At 47.0% G+C, this 24,986-nt stretch overlaps 1 protein-coding gene across 4 annotated transcripts in view; it reads left to right on the forward strand.

Moving 5' to 3' along the window:
• Nucleotides 1-2,340: 2,340 nt before the first annotated feature.
• The window catches only part of CDYL (chromodomain Y like), a 236,018-nt gene continuing 213,372 nt past the window's right edge, over nucleotides 2,341-24,986 (forward strand). For 2 of the 4 annotated variants that reach the window (XM_059688509.1, XM_059688511.1), the window contains exon 1: nucleotides 2,350-2,781. In XM_059688509.1, coding sequence (XP_059544492.1) covers nucleotides 2,758-2,781 — 24 coding nt within the window. In that variant the 5' untranslated portion in view covers nucleotides 2,350-2,757. Of the gene's footprint in view, nucleotides 2,782-24,986 lie in introns of all 4 variants that reach the window. The other 2 variants (XM_059688510.1, XM_059688508.1) reach the window with 2 other exon arrangements.

The following is a 24,986-nucleotide window of genomic DNA, read 5'->3' on the forward strand; positions in this document are numbered from 1 at the left end:
TTGGAGATTTTAGAGATTATATATTTAACATTACAGTCCATTAAGCACATAGTGGAGCAACTTGTGGATGCTTAAATTCTATGCTTTTGGTGGCCATGAGAAAAATAATACATGCTTATTTTTATATTTATTTCAGTCTATCCTTGTATATAGGTTTATATGTGAGATGTGTCTGTCCATTTTAGATTGAAGATCCCCCCCTTTTTTTGAGGATCCCTTTTTTAAATATTTTATTACGCTTGTGTAATTTTTTAAAAACCATCTCTGCACTTTATTTTTGAGTAGAGTGCGCTGTTTTGAGACTTGGCTGATAAAGTCATAGTCCTTGCCTTCTAGGAACTTACAACTTACGTTAGTGAATTTGTGTGTAGAGAGACAATTACCAAATGCAGCAAATAATGAAATCAAGAGGAGGGAATTGGCTGGGCCATCAGGAAAAGAGGCAGATCTTGAAAGAGCCTTGACAAAAGTGGTGGGGACTTTGTGATTCTGTTGTTCTGTTGTAAGAGCATTTGATAACGGGAATTGGATGTGTGAGTGGCGGGCTTTATTCAGAGCACTGGAATTCCAACTTATTGAACAAGAACTTACTTTGTATGTAGAGAATGATGCCAGGGCTGGAGAGTCAACTGTGAAGATGAGATCTGTGAAGTCATAGTCTTGAAATGGACGTGGGAGAGAAGAGTGGACAAAAGAGCTAAAACACAGAGGTAAGTGCTGCAGTGAAGCAGCAGCCTGAGTGCTCAGGAGCCGCTGGAGAGGGAGTAGCTCATTTTGCCCTGGAAGTCAGAGGAGACTTTTTTTTTTTTTGAGGTGACGTCGGAGCTAGAGTTTAAGGTTGAAAGGTGGCATTACAAGGCCAAGGGAATTGCAGGTAGAGGCACCGGCATGAAGAAAATGGTGATTCGACTTGAAGTGACTAAAGAACAAGTGTTGTGATCGTTCGTGGGCGTGAGGAGAGCAGAAAGTCAGCGGGGTTGTGGGAAGCCTTGTAGTTCAACTGTATTTTGGGGGCACTATCAAGTGAGGTTTTAGGAAGAAAGCTGGTGGAGGAGCCTTGGTGACCAGGAGGTCGGTCAGGAACTGCAGCTAGGTAGAGCACCAGGAACCGGGTGGCAGGAGAGGATGCACTGGGGGGAATGTAGGATTTGATGATGGTGGTTTCCAGGTGTAGGGGTGGGAGGGGATGTGAACCGTCTCTGCACTGCCCCGGGAAGCTCCGCGGCATTCAGCAGGACGCTTTGGAGTTGCTGTTAGGGGGAGAGTCGGGCCAGGAAGCCCCTTCCTCACTCCGCACGGACAGGGGAACGTCCAGTCTCCCGCCGGGTGTGCCCTGGAGGCTGGCCTCGCGGGCCGCCCCCACTTTGCCCATTTCCCGTGTGAAGCCGAGGAAGGGCCGGCTCATGGCTGTTCTGATAGAGAGCCTGTCGTGTACACACCGACCTTTTTCCCCAAAAGGGAACCACCATCGACAGTTTCCATCCTTTAGAACCCAGACCTCCCTGGAGTCCAGATTCCGACCTCTCCTCTTTGGAGGCGGTGGAAGCTGCGAGAGGAACCGGGAGGCCTGGAGTGGGGGAGACGGAGGGCAGGGTGGATGCAGACGCGCCCGCGCCTCGCCCCGCGCCAGGCTCCCGCCTCCGGCCAGTCGCTGAGCGAGCGTGCCCGGAGTGTGCCGGGCAACTCGGCGGGGCACGTGGTCCGGGCTCCGCGTCTTGGCGGCTGCCGCGAGGAAGGCAGACACGTGCTAGGGTGGGGGGGCTTCACCTGGCCACGAGGCCTGTCAATTGCGGGCGGGCCCGGTCCCCGACGGGCAATCTGGAGGGCGGGCAATCTGAAGGGCGCGCGTAGGCGGGAGCTCTGCGCCTCCCAGGAGGGAAGCCAAGCATTGGTCGCCCGGCCGCTGCCGTCGGAGCGGTGGGCTCCAGACGCCAGCGCCTCGACCCCACGGGCCCCTCTCAACTTCGGGCCCGCAGATGCCAGCCCCCGTGGGCACGGGGCCTGGCACCCGGCACCCACGTCGAGGCGGCCGGGTGGGCGGCGCCCTGGCCGGTCCGACCTCCGCGAGGGGACTTGGGCAAGTCAGAGCCCCGCCCACCGCCCTGGCGGCACCGCCCACGTCTCGCCACGGCCCCGCCCATCGGCCCCAGGCCACACCCCTTCCTGCCGGCTGGCTCCTCCAGCCCACCCGCCCACCTCAGCCGGGAGCGGAGCCCACTGCTCCCCTCAGGCGCCCCGCCCCGCCGGCTTCCCCGCCTCTCCCGCGAGGGCGGTCTGAAAACCCGGAGCGCGGGAGTGCGGCTCCGCCGGCCCAGCGACCGCACGGAGCATGCCCAGTAGCCGGGGCAGGTTTTTTTTTTTTTTTTGGTCGCAAGTAGGAAGATTTTTGCACTACACCGGAGAGGGGGAGCCACGGAGCCAGGCAGCCAGCCGCGCCGCCGCGTACCACCGCTGCGCCTGCCCCAGCCCGGCCCGGCCCCGCGGCGGGCGCGATGAGCCCGAGCCCCAGCCGGCCTGCCGGGGAGTGAGCGCGGGGCGCGAGGGCGCGTTGCGCAGCTGCTCCTGCGCACAACCCCGCCGCGGCCGCCGGCCCGCACCGGCCGTGAGTGTGAGAGGCGCCTCCGGGGCACCGGCGCCGAGCGGAGCAGGAAGCGCAGGCCACGCAGGGACCCAACTGAAACAAAGTGTCGGCCGCCAGGCGGCGGCGCCTCGCCCCAACCCTGCCCCTCCCGCCTGCCCGCAACTCCACTGCCCACCATGGCTTCCGAGGAGCTGTACGAGGTATCTCCCCTCCCCCTCCCGGACCCTCGGGCCGCCCTCGCCCGCCACCCCGCGCCGCCCCTGCCCGGCCGCGTCCACTCCGACGGCCGGCTCTGCCACCGGTGCCCACCTCGCTGCCTGCCCCCTCCCCCCGGCGGCAGTTTGCTGGACGGGAAATGTGTGCGAGGGGAGTCGGAGCCACGCGTCGGGCGTGGGGGGGCCTCCCGGGAGTTGTCAGGCTCCTGGGGGTGAGGGGTCCTGGCCGTGGGGAAGTAGCGCGTGTTCGAGTGACTTGCTCAGACTGAGCCCAAAGTTCTTGGCGAGGGTGATTGGTGTGGAGCCCCCGTCACCGCCTGGTGGGAGCTGGAAGGGGTGCGGGGGTGTTTTTCCTGCCCCTTTAATAAAGCATCTTGGAGAGGGGTTTTGCCTCTGGCTGTGGGGGGCACGGGGAAGCGTGCCACTGTCTCCCAACTCTGCTGCTAGGCAAAGCGATGCAAAATATCGCACCGAAAATGCTAAACGTTGACCACATGCTTTAATTAGGTTAGCATTGTGGCCAGAGTCAGGAAATTTAAATTTAACGCTGATATACCATCATTCATTTGCGTCGCAGCGTTGAAAGTAAGAAAGGGCACAATCAGAACTCTTTAGTTCTGGGCAGTTTTGTCAGCTTCAACTACAAGTTTTGGAGTTATCAGTTTGGATCTTCAGACATACTTTGTATACCTCCATGTAACTTCTTGACGTATTTCAAAGCAGACTTCCTGGGAGTACAGAAGCTTAGAAGACTTTCTGTTCCTTTGGATAAATGTCTTCAGTTTCGTATATATTTGTAAACATATATTCATAAGAGACTTAAAACTTCTGGAACTCTCTGTATTCACCTTTGTGATGTGTTAGGGACCAGAATGTGTAGGGACTTAAGTCAGCGTCTATAACAAGTAGAGCCCCTTGGCCCTTGTGAACCAACCCTTAATAAGTACCAGGTCTTCATAAGACACCCTCCGAGGTGTCTTCTCTTGTGGGCATATAATGTCACAGAATGGAGCTCTGTTGCCAACAGTGATAGCCTTCTAACAACTTTTTGTTTTTTGTTTTTAAAGCAAGTGTGCAAAAGTTTTTAGGAGGGGACTGCCTTCTGTAGAATTAATGGTGAGGTTGTTGCCTCCCCTTAAATTGTGTATGGTCAGTGTACCTTAGCTGGCACCTGAAAATGTTCCATTCTGTTCAACCACTTTATACAGTAGCAATGCCCTACTGTATGCAAGAGACTATCTTGGATCATGTGGGCATGTAAAGGGAAAAAACACTCCTCGTCTCAAGCTTCCCTTCCAGGAAAGAAAGTGTTGTGTATGGGGAAATTCTAGAATTAGAGGCTAAGATGCAGATGATCTTCCAGGTTAAGACATACAGTTGGGAAAGTACACAGTATGAGGATGTGAGGGGTTTTGGTTTCTCCATTAGATTATTCTTTAATAGTTTAGCCTGAGTATTCTTCATTTTGTGATTATAAATGTACACCTAGCTCATTCCATTAGTGTTTGGATGAAAGTGGCACCTTATACATAAGTTGTATCTTATGTGTATAAAAACGATCCTGAAAACAATACATTTACCACGAGTGTATAAGGAATTACATTTCGTTTTTTTCTTTGCTGCTTCTGTATATCTTCTACTCACTACTTTTCTGGCAGAATTCATTTATAAGTAAAATTTGTACAGTTTCTGTTCACTCAGCATGTTTATTAAATGCCTGTCACGAAGGTTTCATAGGAACAGGGGTATGAGAATGGTTTATACCCTCAAAAAACATCTATTGGGGAAGAAATCAGTGCATTGCAAAGGAATGATACACCTGTACAATTGAATTTTTGATTCTGGGTTTTGTTTTAGTTTTGAAAAGTTATAGGAGTATAGTTGAGGTGAAAGTAAGTAATATGGTGGGTAGTATCTTTTCATGGTACATTTTGTAAGTTTTCCTTTACTTGTAGGCAACACTGACCATATTATGATTGGAAGTTGATATTTGAAAGTTCATCGTAGTGGTTGAGAGCCTGGATTTGGAGTCAGAACATAGTTACTGAATCCCAACCCTGTCACGTTGGGTAAATTAACCTTGAAGGTTTAGTTTCCTCATCTGTAAAATTGGAATCCATGTTTATCTCCCAGAGCTGTGAAGTTTAAATGAAAAAAATATGTAAAGCATGCCCCGCAGTTCCCATAGGAAATACTCAATAAGTGATGGTTATTATTTTAACTGATGTAACATGTATCCCTGAGTCCTGGTTTTTGTTTTCTGAAGATAGAATTGTATATTTTTAAATCAAGGCAGTATTATTTGTGAGGCAGAACTGATATGCAGTTGTAAATGAACACTACAGGCTGACAAGCTGTTTGACAAGGCTGGGGAGAGCACAAGGTACTTGAGTATCCAGTCATGGGACATTAGTTGCCTAGTTTTGTCCAATTTTGCCTAAATCGAATAGAAGTTTCGCGTTTGGCCTCAGACTCCACCATTCTAGAGGAATATATTGAGACAAAAGAGGAAGTTCAAAGTCTTGCTTTTTCAAGTAATGTGGTATGGTAAGAGCAGATCTGCAGTAGCTATGTGAACTTGGGCAAGTTAGTTACCTGATTGCTAAGCCTCTGTTTTCTCACCTAAAAAGAAATGAGATCTCTAACACTTAGAATGGTGCCTGGTATATGGTAATAGATTCTTAGTAAAGGCTATTGTAATTTAATGGTAATTGTAATTATGCTTTTTGAATAAAAAATAAGGGATCAGACCTAGATAAGATAGGGTGGAACATCAGCCGTCAGCCTTCCAAAATTGGAAGAGCTACTGTTAGTTGAAGGATACAGTAAATTTACTTCCTGTATCACCAGCAGCTAGGATTAGGGAAGGTAGAGTTTTGACTGACTCATGTTAAGAACTTAAGTAGCTTTCACAAAAAGACAAGCATCCTTTAGTTCTGGGGTCCACAAACGTTATGTAAAGGGCCAGATAGTTAATGTTTTAAACCTTGCAGGCCAGGCAGTCTTTGTTTTAACTACTCAGCAAGTAGAAACAACACCTAAATGGATGAGCACTGTGTTCCAATAAAACTTAATGGACGGTAAAATTCGAATTTCATGTAATTTTTACATGTCATGAAATATTCTTTTAAAAAATAATTTAAAAATGTAAACATTCTAAGTGCATGGGTTCTACAGAAACAGGCAATGGACTAGATTTGGCCTCCATGTCTTAGTCTGACTTCTGCTTTAGATGATCTGTTCTGGAGCTCAGGTTTACTCTGGGGTTGGGACATATGGAGGGTGAAGTGTGGAGTATGTAAAGACTTTCTGCTCCAAGCCCAGCTCTAGATTTAGAGCCAGAAGTTTTGAGTTGCTCTCTTTCCTTCAATATGTGGACCAAATAAGGAGTTGACCCTTTATAACATGAAGAAGCGTTCTCTTTATTGTGTATCTTAATTCCTTTTTTCTCAGTGGTTGTGGGGTTTTCCTTGAGAACTATTATAATAGCTAATTTAAATTTCAGGACAATCTCAGTGATCTAGTCTTGGCCTTTTGAGAAAACATTTATCCAACACGTGAATGTTTCAGTCAATCAAAAATGGAAATAACCTTTTAAGAATGAAATTATACCTGCCTTATTTAAAAATTGTCTTAAAGCTGATTAGTGTGGAAAAATAATCAGGATTTGGGGGAAAGGGAAGTCTTTTGAACCTCCTAAGTTTGGGATAAGATTGCTCCTTTTATATACATTGACAAAAAGCACAATTATAAATAAAATCTGCATGTGTAGTTCAAATGAAAGTGACAAAGATCAGGAGACCTATGATGTTGGTTAAGATAAACCAGCATCTGTTGTGTGTGGTGTAAGCTAGCTCTTAAAAGATTGAGATGGCCAAAATTAGAAAAGGAAGAGAGTTATTTGACTTCTGAAATTGATTGAGGGGCAGTAAAGGCAAATGTGTGTGTATTTTGAAAGTTAACACACTATCTTAGCCCAGCCAGTGTGGCTCAGCGGTTGAGTGTTGTCCTATGCACCAGGCAGTCACAGTTTGATTCTGATTGAAGGACATGCCCAGGTTGCAGGTTCAGTGGAGGCCTTGCAGGAAGCAGCCGATCAATGGTTCTCTCTCATCATTGGTGTTTCTCTCTCTGTCTCCCACTCCCTTCCTCTATGATGTATACGTATCTATAATAATAAAAGCGTAATACGCTTATTAGACTGGACAACGCCAGGCTGTGAGGGAAGCCCTGGTCCCAGGTGCTGGAGGGAAGCTGGTGCCGGCAGCTGGAGGAAGGAAGACCTACTCTTGCATGAATTTCGTGCATCAGGCCTCTAGTATATATATAAAAGAAAGAAAATTAACACACTATCTTAAATGTGAACTATTGAGAATATTTATTCATTTGCCTAAACACATCTCCTGTGCTTTTCCTTTGAATTTGCTTTTAATTCTTGTATTCTAAAATGGTAAGTCTTTTTCTGTTCTTGCTGTGATATCTAAGAATCATTGAATTTTTCCATATGCTCTATAATGATTTTAACCACTGAATATATTTTCATGGTATATAGGAAATACTTTATTTGCAGCATTTTGATTTACAGTTTTGGATATCAATGATGCACAAAGCCAATATGAGTTAAATTTCAGTGAATAAGGAGTAATAGTTTTATATTGTGTGTGTTTGCAGATATAACAGTGCTATCTGGGATACTTTTAAAATACAGATTCTTTGGGTCAGACCATGAGATCGTAGTTTTCAGTGTTTGGATGGAGACAGGAATCTATGTTCCATAAGCTTCTTTCTGGAATGCAGGTAGATTTAGGAGCCTCTGGATTGCAATGGTCTCTATTTCTGACACTGAGGCTGCAAGTTGAGGTCAGGAGGTATTGGGATCTGCCTTTGCAGAAGAGGCGCTTTAGGTGCACCAGACTAATCCTTTTTGTAGGTCCTTTAATCATTGTCCGTTATTAATTGAGTCACTCCAGGAAGGGAGTATTAAAAACACTAGGTAGCCCTGCCTGCTGTGGCTCAAGTTGGTTGGAGCGTAATCTTGTAATACCAGAAAATGGTGTGTTCAAATCCCGTCAGGGCACATACCCAGGTTGCGAGTTTGATTCCCCAGTCAGGGTGCGTGCGGGGAGGCAACCAGTGATGTTTTTCTCTTACATGGATGTTTCTTTCTCTCTCCCTTCCTCTTTCTAAACAAATGAGGCAAATAAAACACTAGGTAGTTAACTGTTGCAATTTCTGTTTTCTGTCTTTCATTGTGTATGGCATACTTGCCCACCAGATTGTAAGATTGGTGTTTACAATCTTTAAAACTAGGATTTTATTTCTAGCCATTATTTTCCACAGTTCAGATACTGCTATAGTTGCGTAATTGTTTAATTACATTTTAATGAAAGCCTGAATTATAGGAATGACTCCATTCTTGATTCCTTACCTCCAGGTTCCTCCTTTCTGAAACATTATGCCCTGTGCTGTTCCTTTTACATTTCATATGAGGTTTTAACTCTAGGATAGGGAGAACTTCTAACTTTACTGTTTCCCACATAAACTTAACTCTCTTCAGCTTTCTTAGTTGGCCAAGGCCTTGGGGATTCTTTTTCTCTGGGAAGTCTGGGAAAGGTCTTTTGTGTTTCTTTGAAAATTTGTACAAGTACATATGAGCATTTTTCTGGGGGAGAGGACTAACAGTTTTTCAAAGGAATCTGTGACCCCAAATAAATATTAGAATTGTTCTTGACATCTCTGAGCTAGACTTTGACTTTTTTTTTTTTTTTTGCCAAACTCAGCTCTGCTCCAGCCAGATCCTACAGTAAAACCATATTAAAACCTCACTGATTTTGGTTTGGAAGTTGTATGCTCTTTCCAATCTTTCAGCGGCTATTCTTGAAGTTGTACATACATAATGTCTAAAGTTAATTATTATTTGAGCTCCACTTCTGACAATAAAAGGACCTTAAAATCCTTTAACTCTGATCCACCATAAACTTACATGCTATTATCTTCCAATGTTTATTATTGTCCATGAATAAAAAACACCTCATGAAATAGAATATTATTATTCTATGCAGACAATATTTGTTTAGCTTTACCTATATCTTTACTAGTTTGTTTGAGCATTAGTCATACTACAGAACTTTCTTTTGGGATGATTTTTCCCTCCTTTCTCGAGTATATCCTTTTAGAAATTTCTTTAATGAGGGTTATGTCTGAAAAAGTCGCTAGTTTTTTTTTTATTATCTGGAAATATATTTTGGCCTTATTTTTGAAAGATAGAATTGATTCCAAATAAAACCAGCTAATTGGTTATTTCTTATAGCATTTTGAAGATATTACTCCATTGTCTTCTGGCTTCCCCAGTATTCTTGGGGAGGTTATTGTCAATTTGCCAAGGATTAGTTAATTTGCCAGAGATCTGTCTTCTTTCTCTGGTTTCTTTTGAGATTCTCACTTTGGCTTTGGTCTTCTCTAGTTTTACATTTGTGGACATTGTATTTCCCCTCCTTTTTTTAGCTAAATGTATTGGGGTGACATTAGTTAATATGATCACATAGGTTTCAGGTGTGGGCATTGTGATTTTATTAATGAGTTTGGTATATCTTGTGTTTCGTTAGTGGATTTGTACCTAATTAGTGCTGAAAAATTATTGGCCATTTTATCATATACTGTTGCTCTTTTATGGACTTCTGGAAATTCCAAGTTGTCATTTATTAGATCTTCTTATTCTGTCATCTGTTTCTTACCCTCTCATTTCCATCTCCTTGTTTTTGTTTTGTTTGCATTCTGGGTCTTTCCTTGGACCTAACTTCTGGTTTACTAATGAGCTGTGTCTAATCTTCTATTTAGCTCACCCATTGAATTTTTAATTTCAACAAATATATTTTTACTTTTAAATATTCCACCCCATCCGCCCCCCACCCCAATCTATGGATTGCTTTCTTCATCTTTGATGTTTGTCTGCTTTTATGATTGAATCATTATTTATGGTTGTGTTGGGGGAGTTACTAGGGCACTTAGATATTTTCCTTGCTTCTTGGAAGCTCACTAAAGTATTAAGAATTAAATTCTATTGAAGATCTAGTTATTTTGTAGTAAGAGTCCCCTTTGGAACATGTTTGCTTTTGTTTTTGCTAGAATTCATAGCAACCTCATTGATTTGGAATCTGTGGTACCATGAACATAGGGATTAAAGGTTTGAGTCAACACTTGAGATTTACCTAAAGATGTTGAAAATGAAAATAAAGTATAAACTAGATTTTAAGAGAACTGTTTATGGAAATGGATATAATAGTTAAAAAACGAATGCTTCTGAGGCAAAGTGTTCAACATCTTTGTTCTGCCTATTTTGGTATACGGGATTGTGAGTATGCCGCACACAGTTTATCTTGTACTAGCGGCCCGGTGCATGAAATTTGTGCATGGGTGTGGTCCCTAGGCCTGGCCGACGATTGAAGCACAAGTGTCTGGAGTGGAAAGGCAGGTCCTAGCTGACCTCTGGGCCCTGGGCCCCCACACATCCCCCTCCGCCAGAGTCATGGTGCCTGAGGCCCCAAGTGGAGATTCGGTGAACGTGGCCAGACACTGAGGACCAGGGCGCAGCATGGGCCTCTGGACTGCCCAGCAGCACCACATGGAAGCCAGGCGGGCAGTGCGCTCTCTCCCGGCCGGCCTCGCAGACCAGCTCCTGAGTGAACCCATGGGGAGCCTGACGGGCCCCTGCGGTCCCAGCGGCCGTGGCCCAGCTCACCCGGAAGAGGTTGTGCGGGTGCAGGGTGGCGCCCGGCACCTGAGCACGGAGGCTTCCCTGGTGTGTGAGCCCTGGTGTCCCGGGGGAGGTTAGCAGGGGGAATGAGAGGGAGCTCGGCAGAAATCCTGCATTCTCACCGCACCTCCGTCCCTGTCACCCCTGTCCCCAGGGAATCAGTGAGAGGTCGCAGCCCCCTGCCCGGGCACCATGGGAGGTAGGTCGTTGCCACCCACCCCCAGTTCACTGTCCCAGCCTAGGGCCCAGCTCTTGATTGGGCAATCATGGCCTGCCGGCCCCTGGTCACTGTCTGCGGGATGATTAATTGGGGCCGAGTCTCCTGCCTGGCTCCCTCAGTGCTTGGGAGCGGGGTGGCGGCCCCGCTCCCCGCCGCTGCCACTGGCGCGGGGCCCTGCTTGCACCCACCTTGGCCTGGTGCTGTCTGCTCACCTGCTCTACCATCCTGCTGTGGTCCCGCTCTGGTCAGGGATCGTGGCGGCTGGCAGCACCTCCACTGCCGCCCACTGCCAGTGCCATGTCACCAACGCCCGCCATGTTCCGCACCACCCCCTGGTGGTCAGCGCATGTCTTAGCGAGCGGTCAAACTCCCAGTTGAACTCTCAGTTGAACAATTTGCATATTAGGCTTTTATGATATAGGATTATTATTTATTAAATATTTTATATTTTCAATATGAACAACTGTAAGTCTACATTTGCCACACCTTGTATAAGCATATCTTCAGTTGGTCAGAGCTAGTGAAGCATAGTTATTGGCTTACTTGGTCCACATCTATGCAGCCCATCCCCTTTGCATTGCTATTTTTCCAATGAGTGGTGGATCCCCAACTACTTGTTAGCCTCAGTGTCAATCTCAGTGTCAGGACCTTATTTGAGTTCACTACTAGCAGGAATCCTCCCCTTCAAATTTGTGTGACTAATTTACTTTTTGTTTTGTACTATTAATTATTGTGCACTGCTTATGCATTGCTTTCTGTAGGTATTAAATAATATGTTTTCTTCTGGAATGGTTGGCTGCATGTCTGTTTTTGGGTTTATCACAGTGCTTATCAGAGGACATGAATATGGTGAGCAGTCAGTAATCCTGACTTTTAGCTGAGATACAATTATAGTGACTGGATTTACAGTGTTTGGAATTATATCATACTAGAGGCCTGGTGCATGAAAATTCATGCACTGGAGGGGGCGTTCTCTCAGTCTGGCCTGTCCCCTCTCACAGGAGCCCTCAGGGGTGGGAGGTGACCTGGCCATCAGAGGAAGGCGACGCCCCCATCACACCTCTGCTGCTGCCACTGCCAGCAGCGCAAGCCTCGGCCTGCCCTGGTTACCTGAGCCTTGGGCGGCTGGGCAGCCACCATCTGATGCTTCCCTACGCCTTGGGCATTGGCTGGGCAGCTACCATCCAAGGCTTGCTTGCTCCTCGGGCTGGCTCTAAGCAGCTGGGGGCCTGAGGGCGGGTCTGGCCACACTGCATGCCTGCCAACCCCCCCCCCCCCCCAAGGTGGGGCTGAAAGGACTGGGGGACTCTGGCGGGGCTGAGGGGTCTGGGCGCCACCATCTTTGTGATGGTGTGATGGTCAATTTGCATATTCCCTCTTTATTAGGTAGGCTATGTAGAGAACTGTGTACTTAGCTCTCTTGTTTGACAAAACCCTACATGATGTCTTGGAGGAAAGTATTTCTAAATTTGATACAAATAATTTGGAGGAAAACTGTTCCTAGAAAGAGTATTTGAAACGTTGGTAACAGTATTTATATTTAGCTATTGGTGAAAAGTGTGGATGGATGTCTAACAGTAGTATTCTCAAATTGGAGAAGTTAGCCACAATATATTTAGGAAATGCCTTTACTTTTTGCCTCATTTCCATTTATAATTAGCTCTGCCATGTGAAGTTTTCAAGAGGTTGGTAGTTCCCTAGCATTTGTTGATGAAGTCCAACAATGTTCATTGTACATAATGAATATCTTTGGTTAAAATGTACCAATTTTTCATCAGTATTTTACTGTTTAGGATTTCAGGGCATGACAGAGTTGGATACACTAGCATTTCTTGTGTTAGCATGTAACCAATCTGGAAGCCTCAGTTATTTAGAATATGTGAGAACAAAGACCCCCCCCCCCCCCCCAAAAAAAAAGCCTTGTTCTGTACACTGAACAATTCTGGGTCTTTCTTGAAGACTGTTTACCTTTATTATATAGGCATGATATGATTGGATTTTACTGGCTTCCTTAGTGTGTTAGAAACAGAGATTTGGTAAAGGAAATGGAGTTGCCAAAGGCAGTGAGTAGACAGTAACTTTGCTTTTGAGATGAGCTGTAGAGGGGATCTGGTAATTGTACCTCTGGGTCATGGATTACAGGGGCTCCTGAGCCTCATAGAGCATCTGAAGAGCATGTTTACAAAAAGAAAAGATCATGTTGGAAAGAGCTATCAAAAATTGTTTTCAAAAAGTTTTGGCATGTGACAAAATTAACTTTTTTTTTTATGATACTGCTTTCCAAAGTTTCCACCTAAGTGTTTCTAACAGTAGAAGAAAGAGAGCAAGTGTCCTAATTAGGAAATAGAGGTGGGAAGGGGGATTGTACGCGTGGCCTGTTACTGAATTCTCATGTTATCTAAAGCCTTTGTGAATATTTTTTGGTTTGCTATTGAATGTTTTAAAAGTACTTATCAGCTAATTCTTCATAAATTTTTGGGGGTTGATGCTTTAAGAAGATGAACCTTGAGTTAGTGTCTTTGTACAGCCCTTCATCTCCTGCTATATATGTGTAACCTGGTTTAAGAACAGGGACTTACTGTGTTATCTTCCGTGATGATGCTAGGCTAGGTAAGGGAAATATTAACTGGCATTGGTGAGCATGAGAATACTTGAATTGAATAATCAAAAAATTTTAAAAATATATTTTTATTGCTTTCAGAGAGGAAGGGAGAGATAGAGATAGAAACATCAGTTATGAAAGAGAATTATTAATTGGCTGATCCTGCATGCATCCCACTGGGAATCCAGCCCTCATTTGGGATATGTGTCCTGACCAGGAATCGAACTGTGACCTCCTCAGCTCAACCACTGAGTGACACCCAGCTGGGCTCAAAAAAAATTTTTTTAAGTCTGTTTCAGTAACTGTAACATTCAACTTAAAAGATATTTATTTATTTATTTACTTACTTATTTATTTATTTAAAGCTTTATTGTTCAGATTATTACAGTTGTTCCTCTTTTTTCCCCCCATAGCTCCCCTCCACCCGGTTCCTACCCCACCCTCCGCCCTTACCCCCCCCCCCCACTGTCCTCCTCCATAGGTGCACGATTTTTGTTCAGTCTCTTCCCGCATCCCCCACACCCCTTTCCCCAACGAGAATAGTCAGTCCATTCCCTTTCTATGCTCCTGATTCTATTATAATCACCAGTTTATTCTGTTCATCAGATTATTTATTCACTTGATTTTTAGATTCACTTGTTCATGCGTATTTGTTGTTCATAATTTGTATCTTTGCCTTTTTCTTCTTCTTCCTCTTCTTAAAGGATACCTTTCAGCATTTCATATAATACTGGCTTGGTGATGATGAACTTCTTTAGCTTTTCCTTATCTGTGAAGCTCTTTATCTGACCTTCAATTCTGAATGATAGCTTTGCTGGATAAAGTAATCTTGGTTGTAGATTCTTGGCATTCATCACTTTGAATATTTCTTGCCACTCCCTTCTGGCCTACATGGCTTCTGTTGAGAAATCAGCTGACAGTCGTATGGGTACTCCCTTGTATGTAACTGACTGTCTTTCTCTTGCTGCTTTTAAGATTCTCTCTGTCTTTTGCTCTTGGTATTTTAATTATGATGTGTCTTGGTGTGGTCCTCTTTGGATTCCTTTTGCTTGGGGTTCTCTGCGCTTCCTGGAGTTGTAAGTCTATTTCTTTGACCAGGTAGGGGAAGTTTTCTGTCATTATTTCTTCAAATAGGTTTTCAATATCTTGCTCTCTCTCTCTTCTTCTGGCACCCCCATAATTTTGATGATGGTACGCTTGAAGTTGTCCCAGAGGCTCCTTACACTACCTTCATATTTTTGGATTCTTTTTTCTTTTTGTATTTCCGGTTGGGTGATTTTTGCTTCTTTGTATTTCAAATCTTTGACTTGATTCTTGGCGATCCTCTAGTCTGCTGTTGGAACTCTGCATAATATCCTTTATTTCAGTCAGTGTATGCTTAATTTCTAGTTGGTCCTTTTTCATAACCTCGAGGGTCTCACTAGATTTCTTGAGGATCTCAGTACATTTATCGTCGGTCTCACCAGACTTTTTGAGGGTCTTACTAAATTTATCGGCAGTTTCTAGAAAGTTCTTGAAAAACCTTAGAAGTGTGGTTTTGAACTCTATATCCAGTAGTTTGCTTTCCTCCATTTCTGTCATTTGTGACCTGTTTCTTTATCTCCGCATTTTTTATGCTTCTCTGTGTTGATAGAGTGGCTTTGTGTGCTCGGTGTCCTATAGGGCCCAGTGGCTCAGCCTCCCCAATTACCTGAGGTAGACACTCTTGGTGCACCCCCTTGTGGGCTTTGTGCACAGTCTTGTTGTAGTTAAGCCTTGATTATTGTAGGTATCACTGGGAGGAATTGACCTCCAGGCCAACTGGCTGTGAGAATCAGCTGTGTCTACGGTGGGAGAACTTCTGTGCTGGAAACACCCCTCCAGGGCAAGACTTGCTTCAGTGGGGCTTTGGTGCTCACTGAGTCTGCCCCGTGAGTGTGTCCTTTATCGATCCAAGAAGCTGCAATCTGGATTGTCCCACTCTGACCACCGGGCACACTGGCTCCTGGATCTCTAAGGAGGTGCTAATCTAGCCTCTCCCTTAGGCTACCCAGCAGGAGCTCAGCTGTGAAGCAATGCAAGTTGCCGTGGGGCCTTGGACCAGCTGCAAGTTTGTTAGGTAATTTTCAGATTGCAAAGGGCCAGGCCTTTCATATGCAAAAGTCGGCTCACAGCTTGGGTGGGACGGGGGTCCCAGGATATCAACAGGACAGAGCAAGCAGCTATGACTGCCCTCAGAGGCCCCGTTTCTCAGTGTCCCGGAAATCCCTGCAAGCACCTCTGAGAGAAAGCTGCACTCGAGGTCTGACCCATGCCAGACAGTCCAGTTTCTCCCGTATGAGTCTGGGTCCCCAGAGACTTGTCCCGAACTGGAGCTCAGAGCTTGAGACTCCCTCCTGATTGAAAAAGACAACTGTGTCCTCAGCTGCCAGCCCTCTCTGCATGTGCCTCCGTACCTCTGTACTTTACTTCCGCACCACAGCTCCTCTGAGTCTCGATATACTTTTCTCTTTCTTTCTAGTTGTAGAATTTCCACTCAGCCAGCCTTCCTGTGGTTCTGGATGATGTCCGTTCTGTATTTTAGTTGTATTCTTGAAGTGGTTGTGCTAAGCAGCAATCTCCGGTGTTTACCTCTGCCACCATCTTGGTTTTCTCCAAAAGATATTTATTTCTATCTAAAGTCATCTTATTGCTGAATGTTCAAGCAAATTGTACTAGATGCTTCTCTACTTAAAAGAGCAATTTTGCTGTTCCTTGGAGTCAGTCATGGGAACATTTGTAAGTTCCCTATTGGCTTGGGGGCCTGTCTGTTTCATAACTCCTTCCTGCCCATGGGCTAGGCCAAAGCCCTCTTAGAACATTTTCTGTTTTTCAGGGCATTTTCGTCCTTCAGCTCCTCTCTCCCTGCTGAATTTGCTCATCTAGATGTCCAGTTCTGATACCTCCAACTTGACTTTCATCCCTCTACCAGGTCCCTTTGAGTCAAATCTTCATTAATACTGTTTTTTGACTCCTGACCAAATTTGGTACTTGGCTTATTGCTTTGTTCCAAGCCTCTGGTCTGGGAAGTAGGGGTCACACTGCCTACTTTTGCTTACCTTGCTTTTATCTGTGCAATACAGAGGAAGTCCTCTATTGTCCTATACTTCAGATACCTTAAATGGAGTTTAGTCAACTCTCTGTTGGCATAAGTTGTCCCCAGTCTTAGTCCTCTAACTTCCTTCTTATGTACAAACTAGAGGCCCGGTGCACGAATTCGTGCATGAGAAGAATCCCTCGGGGTGGCCTGCAGAGATCAGGCCCCAGCTTGCGTCCCCAGCCTCGCAGCCCCAGAGCCCCACCTGGCACCCCGCCTTGGCCTGGTGCTGCCCCCTCACTTGCTCCACTATCCCGCCTGCAGGGTGATCAACTGGGGCTAGGTCCCCTGCCTGGCTCCCTCAGTGCCTGGGAGCCGGGAGGCAGCCCTGCCCCCTGCCACTGCCACTGGTTGCTGTCTGCGGGGCGATTGGGCCCCAGCTTGCATCTGCCTTGCCCTGGCGCCGCCTGTTTACCTGTCCCACCATCCTCCCATGGTCCTGCTCTCATTGGGGCCCACTGGGGCCGGCAGTGCCTCCACTGCTGCCCGTTGCCAGCGCTGCATTGCTAACACCTGCCATGTTCCGTGCTGCCCCTTGGTGGTCAGCGCACGTCATAGTGAGCGGTTGAACTCCCGGTCTCCCTGTTAAACTCCCAGTCGAATGATCGCCTAAGTGGACAATTTGCATATTAAGCATTTATTAAATAGGACCAGAGGCCCAGTGCAAGAATTCATGCATGGGTGGGGTTCCTCTGCCTGGCCGGTGATCGAGGCTCATTGGGACTGTCTCACCCAATCCCCATTGGTGCCGGCCGGCTCTGGGGAGGGACCACGGGAGGTTGGCTGTGGGAGTGCACTGACCACCAGGGGCCAGCTCCTGTGTTGAGTGTCTGCTCCCTGGTGGTCAGTGTACATCATAGCTACCGTCTGGTTGTAACAGTCGCTTAGGCATATATATATATATATATATACACATACACACACACACTAGAGGCCTGGTGCACAAAAATTTGTGCACTCGGCAGGGAGGGGGGTCCCTCAGCCCGGCCTGTGCCCTCTCGCAGTCTGGGAGCCCTCAGGAGATAACGACCTACTGGTTTAGGCCTGCTCCTGGGTGGCTGAGGGCAGGCCCAATCCCTAGGTGCAGCCCCTGGTCGGGCTCAGAGCAGGGCCGATTAGGGAGTTGGGGCGCCGCCCCCGTCATGCACAGAGCAGGGCGGATTGGGAGGTTGCGATGCCACCCTCAGTCACGCTCAGGGTAGGGCCGATTGGGGGGTTGGGGCACCGCCCCTTCACACTCAAAGCAGGGTCGATGGGGAGGTTGCGGCGCCACCCCTTGTCACGCACAGAGCAGGGCCAATCAGAGGGTTGGGGCGCTGCCCCCTGTCACTCACAGAGCAGGGTCGATCAGGGGGTTGGGTGCTCCCCCCTGTCACTCACAGAGTAGGGCTGATAGGGGAGTTGGGGCACCACCCCCTGTCACACACAGAGCAGGGTGGATCAGGTGTTTGGGGCGCCGCACCCTGTCACACTCAGGGCAGGGCCGATGGGGAAGTTATGGCTCTACCCCGTCACACACAAAGCAGGGCCCGTGTGGGGGGGGGGGGGATTGGGGCACTGCCCTCTATCACCCACAGAGCAGGGCCGATCAGGGGGTTGGGGTGCTGCCACTGTCACACTCAGGGCAGGGTCGATGGGGAGGTTATGGCTCAACCCTGTCACACACAGAGCAGGGCCCATCAGGGGGTTGGGGCGCCGCACCCTGTCACACACAGAGCCGCAGGGCGATCAGGGGGTTGGGGAGCTCCCCCCTATCAGGCACAGAGCAGGGCTTATCAGAGGGTTGGGCCACCTTCCCCTGTCACGAACAGAGCAGGGCGGATAGGGAGATTGTGGCCCCGCCCCCTGTCACACACAGAGATGCAGGGCGGTCAGGGTGTTTGGGAGCTGCCCCCTGTCACGCTGATCCTGGTGCTGGGAGGCTTCACGGCTCCGCTGATCCCGGTCCTGGGAGGCATATTACCCTTTTACTATATAGGATAGAGGCCTGGTGCACGGGTGGGGTCCGGCTGGTTTGCCCTGAAGGGTGTCCTGGATCAGGGTGGGGGTCCCCACTGGGGTGCCTGGCCATTCTGGGTGAGGGGCTGAGGGCTGTTTTCAGGCTGGTGGGTGACTGAAGCTCCCAACTGCTCTTTTTTTTCTTTTTTATTCTGGGCCAGCTTTAGCTCTGAGGATTGGCTCCAGCTCTTAGGCCCCGGCTGCTGAAATCAGGTATCTGGTTTGTTTGGGTTCTATAATCGAAACACTGTTTCAACTCCAGCTCTGAGATCCTGGCTGGCTGAAAGCTGGTTTCTGGGGTGTTGTTTAGCTTCTATATTGTAACAATGTTTCAAACTGCAAGCTCAGAGGCCGGGGCGGCAGGCAGGGAACGTTGGAGTCCTCCGTCACTGAAGCAAGCAAGCCTCATTTTCGCTTCAAGCTGCTTGGCTGCTGGCCGCCATCTTGGCTGACAGTTAATTTGCATATCACCCTGATTAGCCAATGGGAAGGGTAGCGGAGGTGTGGGTAATTACCATGTTTCTCTTTTATTAGATAGCAGATATATATATATATATATATATATATATATGAGTTTCTGAGCTTAAAAATTGGTAAATAGTTATTTTGTTACTTTCAAGGATAGAGGTGTGTGTGTGTGTGTGTGTGTGTGTGTGTGTGTGTGTGTGTGCTAGAAAATGATTTGTAGTGCTCTTCTTTTGGAGTATACGTTTGAGTGAAATTTCCTCTAGAATTATTTTATATACCATCATCAGTTGGTACCACTAGCTTCAGCTCACAAGTGAATTTTTGAGAATGTCTTGATTAAATTGGTAGGTACCTATCTGAAAGTGAAAGTGTATTTGGCCTAGGGGAAACAATGCTTTCTAAGTAGCTCCTGTTTGGGACTGCTTAAAAATGATGAGGTTGCAGTGATTATGTGGAATTAGCTTAAAAGATTGTGGAAATGAGATGTGTATAAAATGTTAAGACCTGACACATTCTGCTTACCCAGGAATCTGATAAAAATCAACAGAAAAAAGATTGTGATTATGAGTGGGGAGCTTTACAGTAATGCCACACTTCCATGTTTGTCAAGAAGAAGACTGGGAGAGAAAAAGACCAAAACCATGTGGTGGGGAGTGGGGGAGGATTGGCCAAAAAATCAAGTTAAATCCACTGAATGGAAAATGAAAACCTGAGGTTCTTGTCTTGGCTGAATTCTGTTGCAGTAGAGGGACCTGCCTTGGAGTTTGGGCAACTGTTTTAAAAGTTTTTTCTGTAGTGGAACAGGTCTCTCTTTAAAGAAGAGTGCTTCCCTTAAGAGTTTGAGAAGCAAGTAAAGACATCAACTCTTGTTTTTCCTCTGTGTAAGGAAGATTGGATTGTCATGCTGTATTCCCACAGCCCTGACTTTGCTGGGTGATTGGGATGGGAGCTAAAAGTAAGATGGAAATTCCCACCCTTCCTGTGCTTTACCAGCACTTCCCACCACTCAAAAGTATGATCTGAGTTTCTTTGGAATCATCTGCTGACCTCACAGGGAGTGCCACCTGTTAGGACCACTGCTGACTTTCTCTACTCTGCTGCCTTGGGAGGAGGGATGTCTGTGATGTCCTACATTAAATGGGTTGGAACTTCCTTCTGCAGGTGATATGAGGCCAACTTGAGCCCTTATGTTCTCTGAAGTTCCATGGGGGCTGAGCAGAAGTTAAGGCATGCTTCTCACTTTTGTTACAGGAATAACAAAGCAGTTGGTACTGCTTCTTCAGAAGCTCTTTTGGTTTTCAGTTGTGCTTCTATCCCAGGAAGGGGAAAGAAAAATCCAGGGGTCAAGATCTGGCAGTGCTCACAATCAGCACATCCACCAGGCTTTATTGCTGGACCAGATACATTTCTGGTTCCTCAGCCCTGGCAAGCCTCCTGGCTCCAAGCATCTCTCTCAATCCCAGTGGGCAGGATCTCTAGTGATTCAAACTAATGCAGCTACCTTAGTAGAACAAATGGCTTAAGAGCCATGTGCAGCAGTTTATTAGGTTTTGAGGAGGTATATATCAGAAGCTCCTGTCACTGAAAATTGTTGTAGGATTAATTATTGTCAAATTCCTTTTGTTTTCTCTAGCTTTCTTAATTTTTGGCCTTTCCTAAGTCTGGGTCAAGGGAAATGAAGTTGAGTGGGTTGATGTCTTTTCCACCTACTTGCTTTCTCTGTCATTCTTATCAACCCACCTCCTGTTTTAGAGCCCTACCCCCTGCTGCACTTCATCATAGAATATGGAATTGAACTATTTAGAAAGTTTAGTTTCCTGTTTATGAAAAAATCAGGTAATAGAATCATTATGTCTTTCTAAAATAAACTTTCAAACTAAGATAAGCTAGTTTTTTATTTGCTCCATCTTCTTTCCTTTTCCTTTTATCCTTAGTAGAAAATGAATTTCTCCCTTCTGTACATCATTATCAATTTAGGACAGGTCACCCAGTCAGGGTTTTGCTTATTTATTATGTGTATGAGATTGATAATGATACAAAGTAGCAATAAACATATAAAAATATTTACTTTTCTCCCTCATTATCTATTTTGGATGTATGTTGGCAAGAAGCTATTTAGTAAACACCCTTATGAGAAACCAAGATGGCAGCATAGGTTAACGCCGGAGATTCCTGCCTCAAACAACCACTTCAAAAAACAACTCAAGATGGAACGGACATCATCCAGAACCACAGGAAGGCTGGCTGAGTGGAAATTCTACAACTAGGAGGAAAGAGAATATCATACCCAGACTCAGAGGAGGCGCAGTGCAGAAGTGAGATACTCAGGTGCGGAGTGCGCGTGAGCGGGCTGGCGGCGGAGGGCGCGGTTGTTGTTTTCAATCGGGAGGGAGTTTCAGACTCTGAGCTCCAGATCCGGGCGAGTCTCTAGGGACCCAGACTCAAACGGGAGAAGCGGGACTGTCTGGCTTCGGTCGGAACTCGAAGGCAGCTTTCTCTCTGAGGTTTGCAGCGGTTGCTGGGACTCTGTGATGCAGAGCCCCTAGGGATGGAACTGAGAGCAGCCATAACTGCTCGCTCTGGCCTGCCCTGTAGATCCCCTGGGATTCGCCCCGCCCAAGCCCTGCACAGAGCCATTTGCCGGATAGCCTCAGGCAAATGCTAGATTAGCACCGCCCTAGAGATCCAGCACAGAAGCTCCCCCACTGCAGACACAGCGGACTCTCATAGCCAGTTAGCCTGGAGGTCAAATCACCCCCGGTATTTCTGTCAACAATCAAGGCTTAACTACAACAAGACTGCGAACAAAGACCACTAGGGGGTGTACCAAGAAAGCATAAAAAATGCGGAGACAAAGAAACAGGACAAAACTGTCAATGGAGGATATTGAGTTCAGAACCACACTTTTAAGGTCTCTTAAGAACTGTCTAGAAGCCGCCGATAAATGTAGTGAGATCCTCAAGAAAACTAATGAGACCCTCGAAGTTATGATAAAGAACCAACTAGAAATTAAGCATACAGGGACTGAAATAACGAATACTATACAGACTCCCAACAGCAGACCAGAGGAGTGCAAGAATTAAGGCAAAGATTTGAAATGCGAAGAAGCAAAAAACACCCAACCAGAAAAGCAAAATGAAAAAAGAATCCGAAAATACGAAGATAGTGTAAGGAGCCTCTGGGACAGCTTCAAGCGTACCAACATCAGAATTATAGGGGTGCCAGAAGATGAGAGAGAGCAAGATATTGAAAACCTATTTGAAGAAATAATGACAGAAAACTTCCCCCACCTGGTGAAAGAAATAGACCTACAGGTCCAGGAAGCGCAGAGAACCCCAAACAAAAGGAATCCAAAGAGGACCACACCAAGACACATAATTAAAATGCCAAGAGCAAAAGACAAAGAGAGAATCTTAAAAGCAGCAAGAGAAAGAAACTCAGTTACCTACAAGGGAATACCCATACGACTGTCAGCTGATTTCTCAACAGAAACTTTGCAGGCCAGAAGGGAATGGCAAGAAATATTCAAAGTGATGAATACCAAGAACCTACAACCAAGATTACTTTATCCAGCAAATCTATCATTCAGAACTGAAGGTCAGATAAAGAGCTTCACAGACAAGGAAAAGCTAAAGGAGTTCATCACCACCAAACCAGTATTATATGAAATGCTGAAAGGTATCCTTTAAGAAGAGGAAGAAGAAGAAAAAGGTAAAGATACAAATTATGAACAACAAACATGCATCTATCAACAACTGAATCTAAGAATCAAGTGAATAAATAATCTGGTGATTATAATAGAATCAGGGACATAGAAAGGGAATGGACTGACTCTTCTTGGGGGGGAAAGGAGTGTGGGAGATGTGGGAAGAGACTGGACAAAAAATCGTGCACCTATGGATGAGGACAGTGGGTGGGGAGTGAGGGCGGAGGGTGGGGCGGGAACTGGGAGGAGGGGACTTTTTTGGGGGAAAAAAAGAGGAACAAATAATCTGAACAATAAAGATTTAATTAAAAAAAAAACACACCCTTATGATTTATGTTTGTTAAAAGTGGTATTTGAAAGATTTCTTAAAGGGTTTATAATTACTACTGATTAAACCATTTAAAAGTGAAGATTGCTTCAAGTCTTATAAATAAAGTTTAATTAATAATTAATAATTGACTTAGTACTATATTTAAGTATATGTAGATGACCTTTTGCATGCTACATAAAAACTCAAGAGTTTAGGGTTTAGGGTTTACTTTGTGGTTTTAGGATTTACTTTAAGGTGTTGGAGATGTTGTTTTCTAAGACACATACATTCCTGGGTATTCATGGAGAATTGGTTCCAGGACACCCTGCCGATAACTAAAATTCAGGGATGTTCAAGTCCCTTATATTAGACTAGGGGCCCAGTACATGAATTTGTGCATTTTGAAAGGAGCTGTGGACCGCGACGCTGTGGGTGGCACAGGAGCAGGTCTTGACCCATCCTCCGCGCCCCTGCCCAGCCTCTCCTGCCCTGGCCCCTGGTCTCCTGTCTGCTGGCAGCCCCACTCCTGCCACCGCTGCCGCTGCCACGCGCCTACAGTGCTGGCCCCGCTGACAGCGCAGAGTGATTGGGGTCAGTGCCATCAGCGGGTGTCAGCGGCGGATGCTGCCCTGATCCTTGCCGCCCCTCAGGAGCCGGGGGAGGTGGAGAAGCCCTCAGGGGTGATTGGGGCCAGCAGCTGCTGCTTACACCCGCTGACGGTGCTGAGCAATCAGGACCCATGCCGCGTGGTGGCTGGGGGTGTGAGTGGGGCTGTCGCCGGCAGCGGGTGCAAGCACTGGGCGGAACTGTGGCACACAGGAGCAAAGAATTTTCAGTAACAACCAGAGGCTTGCCCCGATGACAGTGACTGGCCGCTGCTGTGGTCTGGCGTCCCCGCTCACCTGCTCCACCATCCCACTGTGGCCAATGCCCGCCATAATCCGCGTGTACCCCCCTTGTGGTCAGTGCACATCATAGCGACTGGTTGTTCGGTTGTTCCACCGTTTGTTCTATTTGCGTATTCGGGTTTTATATATATACTAGGGGCCCGGTGCACGAAATTCGTGCACTGGGTGTGTGGGGGGAGGGGATTGTCCCTCAGCCCAGCCTGCCCCCTCTCTCATACTGGGAGCCCTCAGGCGTTGACCCCCATCACCCTCCAATCGCAGGATCGGCCCCTTGCCCAGGCCTGACGCCTCCGCCAGAGGTGTCAGGCTTGGACAGGGGACCCCCATCTCCCCCTGATCACTGGCTCTGGCCCCCGCTCAGGCCTGAGGCCTCTGGCCCAGGAATCATGCCTGGGCAGGGGACCCCCATCTCCCTCTGATCGCTTGCTCCACCCCCCGCCCAAGCCTGACGCCTCTGACCCAGGCTTCAGGCCTGGGCAAGGGGACCATCATATCCCCCCAATCCCCGGCTCAGCCCCCTGCCCAGGCCTGATGCCTTGGCCAGAGGAGTTGACCCTCATCACCCTCCGATCACCAATCACCGGATCGGCCCCTTGACCAGGCCTGACACCTCTGGCTGAGGCGTCCGGCCTGGGCAGCGGGGACCCGCAGCTGCAGCGGCCCCACGATTGTGGGCTCCGCTTTAGGCCCAGGCAAGGGACCTCTAGCTCCCAGGACTGCCAGCTTCAACCGTGTCCAGCTCCCATCGCTGGCTCCACCCCTACTTCCTGCTATCACTGGCCAGGGCGGCAAAGGCACCTGATTCTCCGATCATGGCTGGGGGACAGCTCTTAGCTCCCCCCCTGGGTTTCCAATCACTGTCAGTGGCAGGGGGCTTCTTCCTGCTTTCCCTTTTGCCTCCCTGCATTGTGCCTTCATATGCAAATTAACCGCCATCTTGTTGGCAGTTAACTGCCAATCATAGTTGGCAGTTAATTTGCATATAGCCCTGATTAGCCAATGAAAAGGGTATCGTCGTACGCCAATTACCATTTTTCTCTTTTATTAGATAGGATATAGAAAATGGTGTAGTATTTGCATGTAACCTGTGCATATCCTCTGGTATAATAT

The sequence above is a fragment of the Myotis daubentonii genome, chromosome 3 (genome assembly GCF_963259705.1).
Source record: "Myotis daubentonii chromosome 3, mMyoDau2.1, whole genome shotgun sequence".
In the NCBI taxonomy this organism is placed as follows: domain Eukaryota; kingdom Metazoa; phylum Chordata; class Mammalia; order Chiroptera; family Vespertilionidae; genus Myotis; species Myotis daubentonii.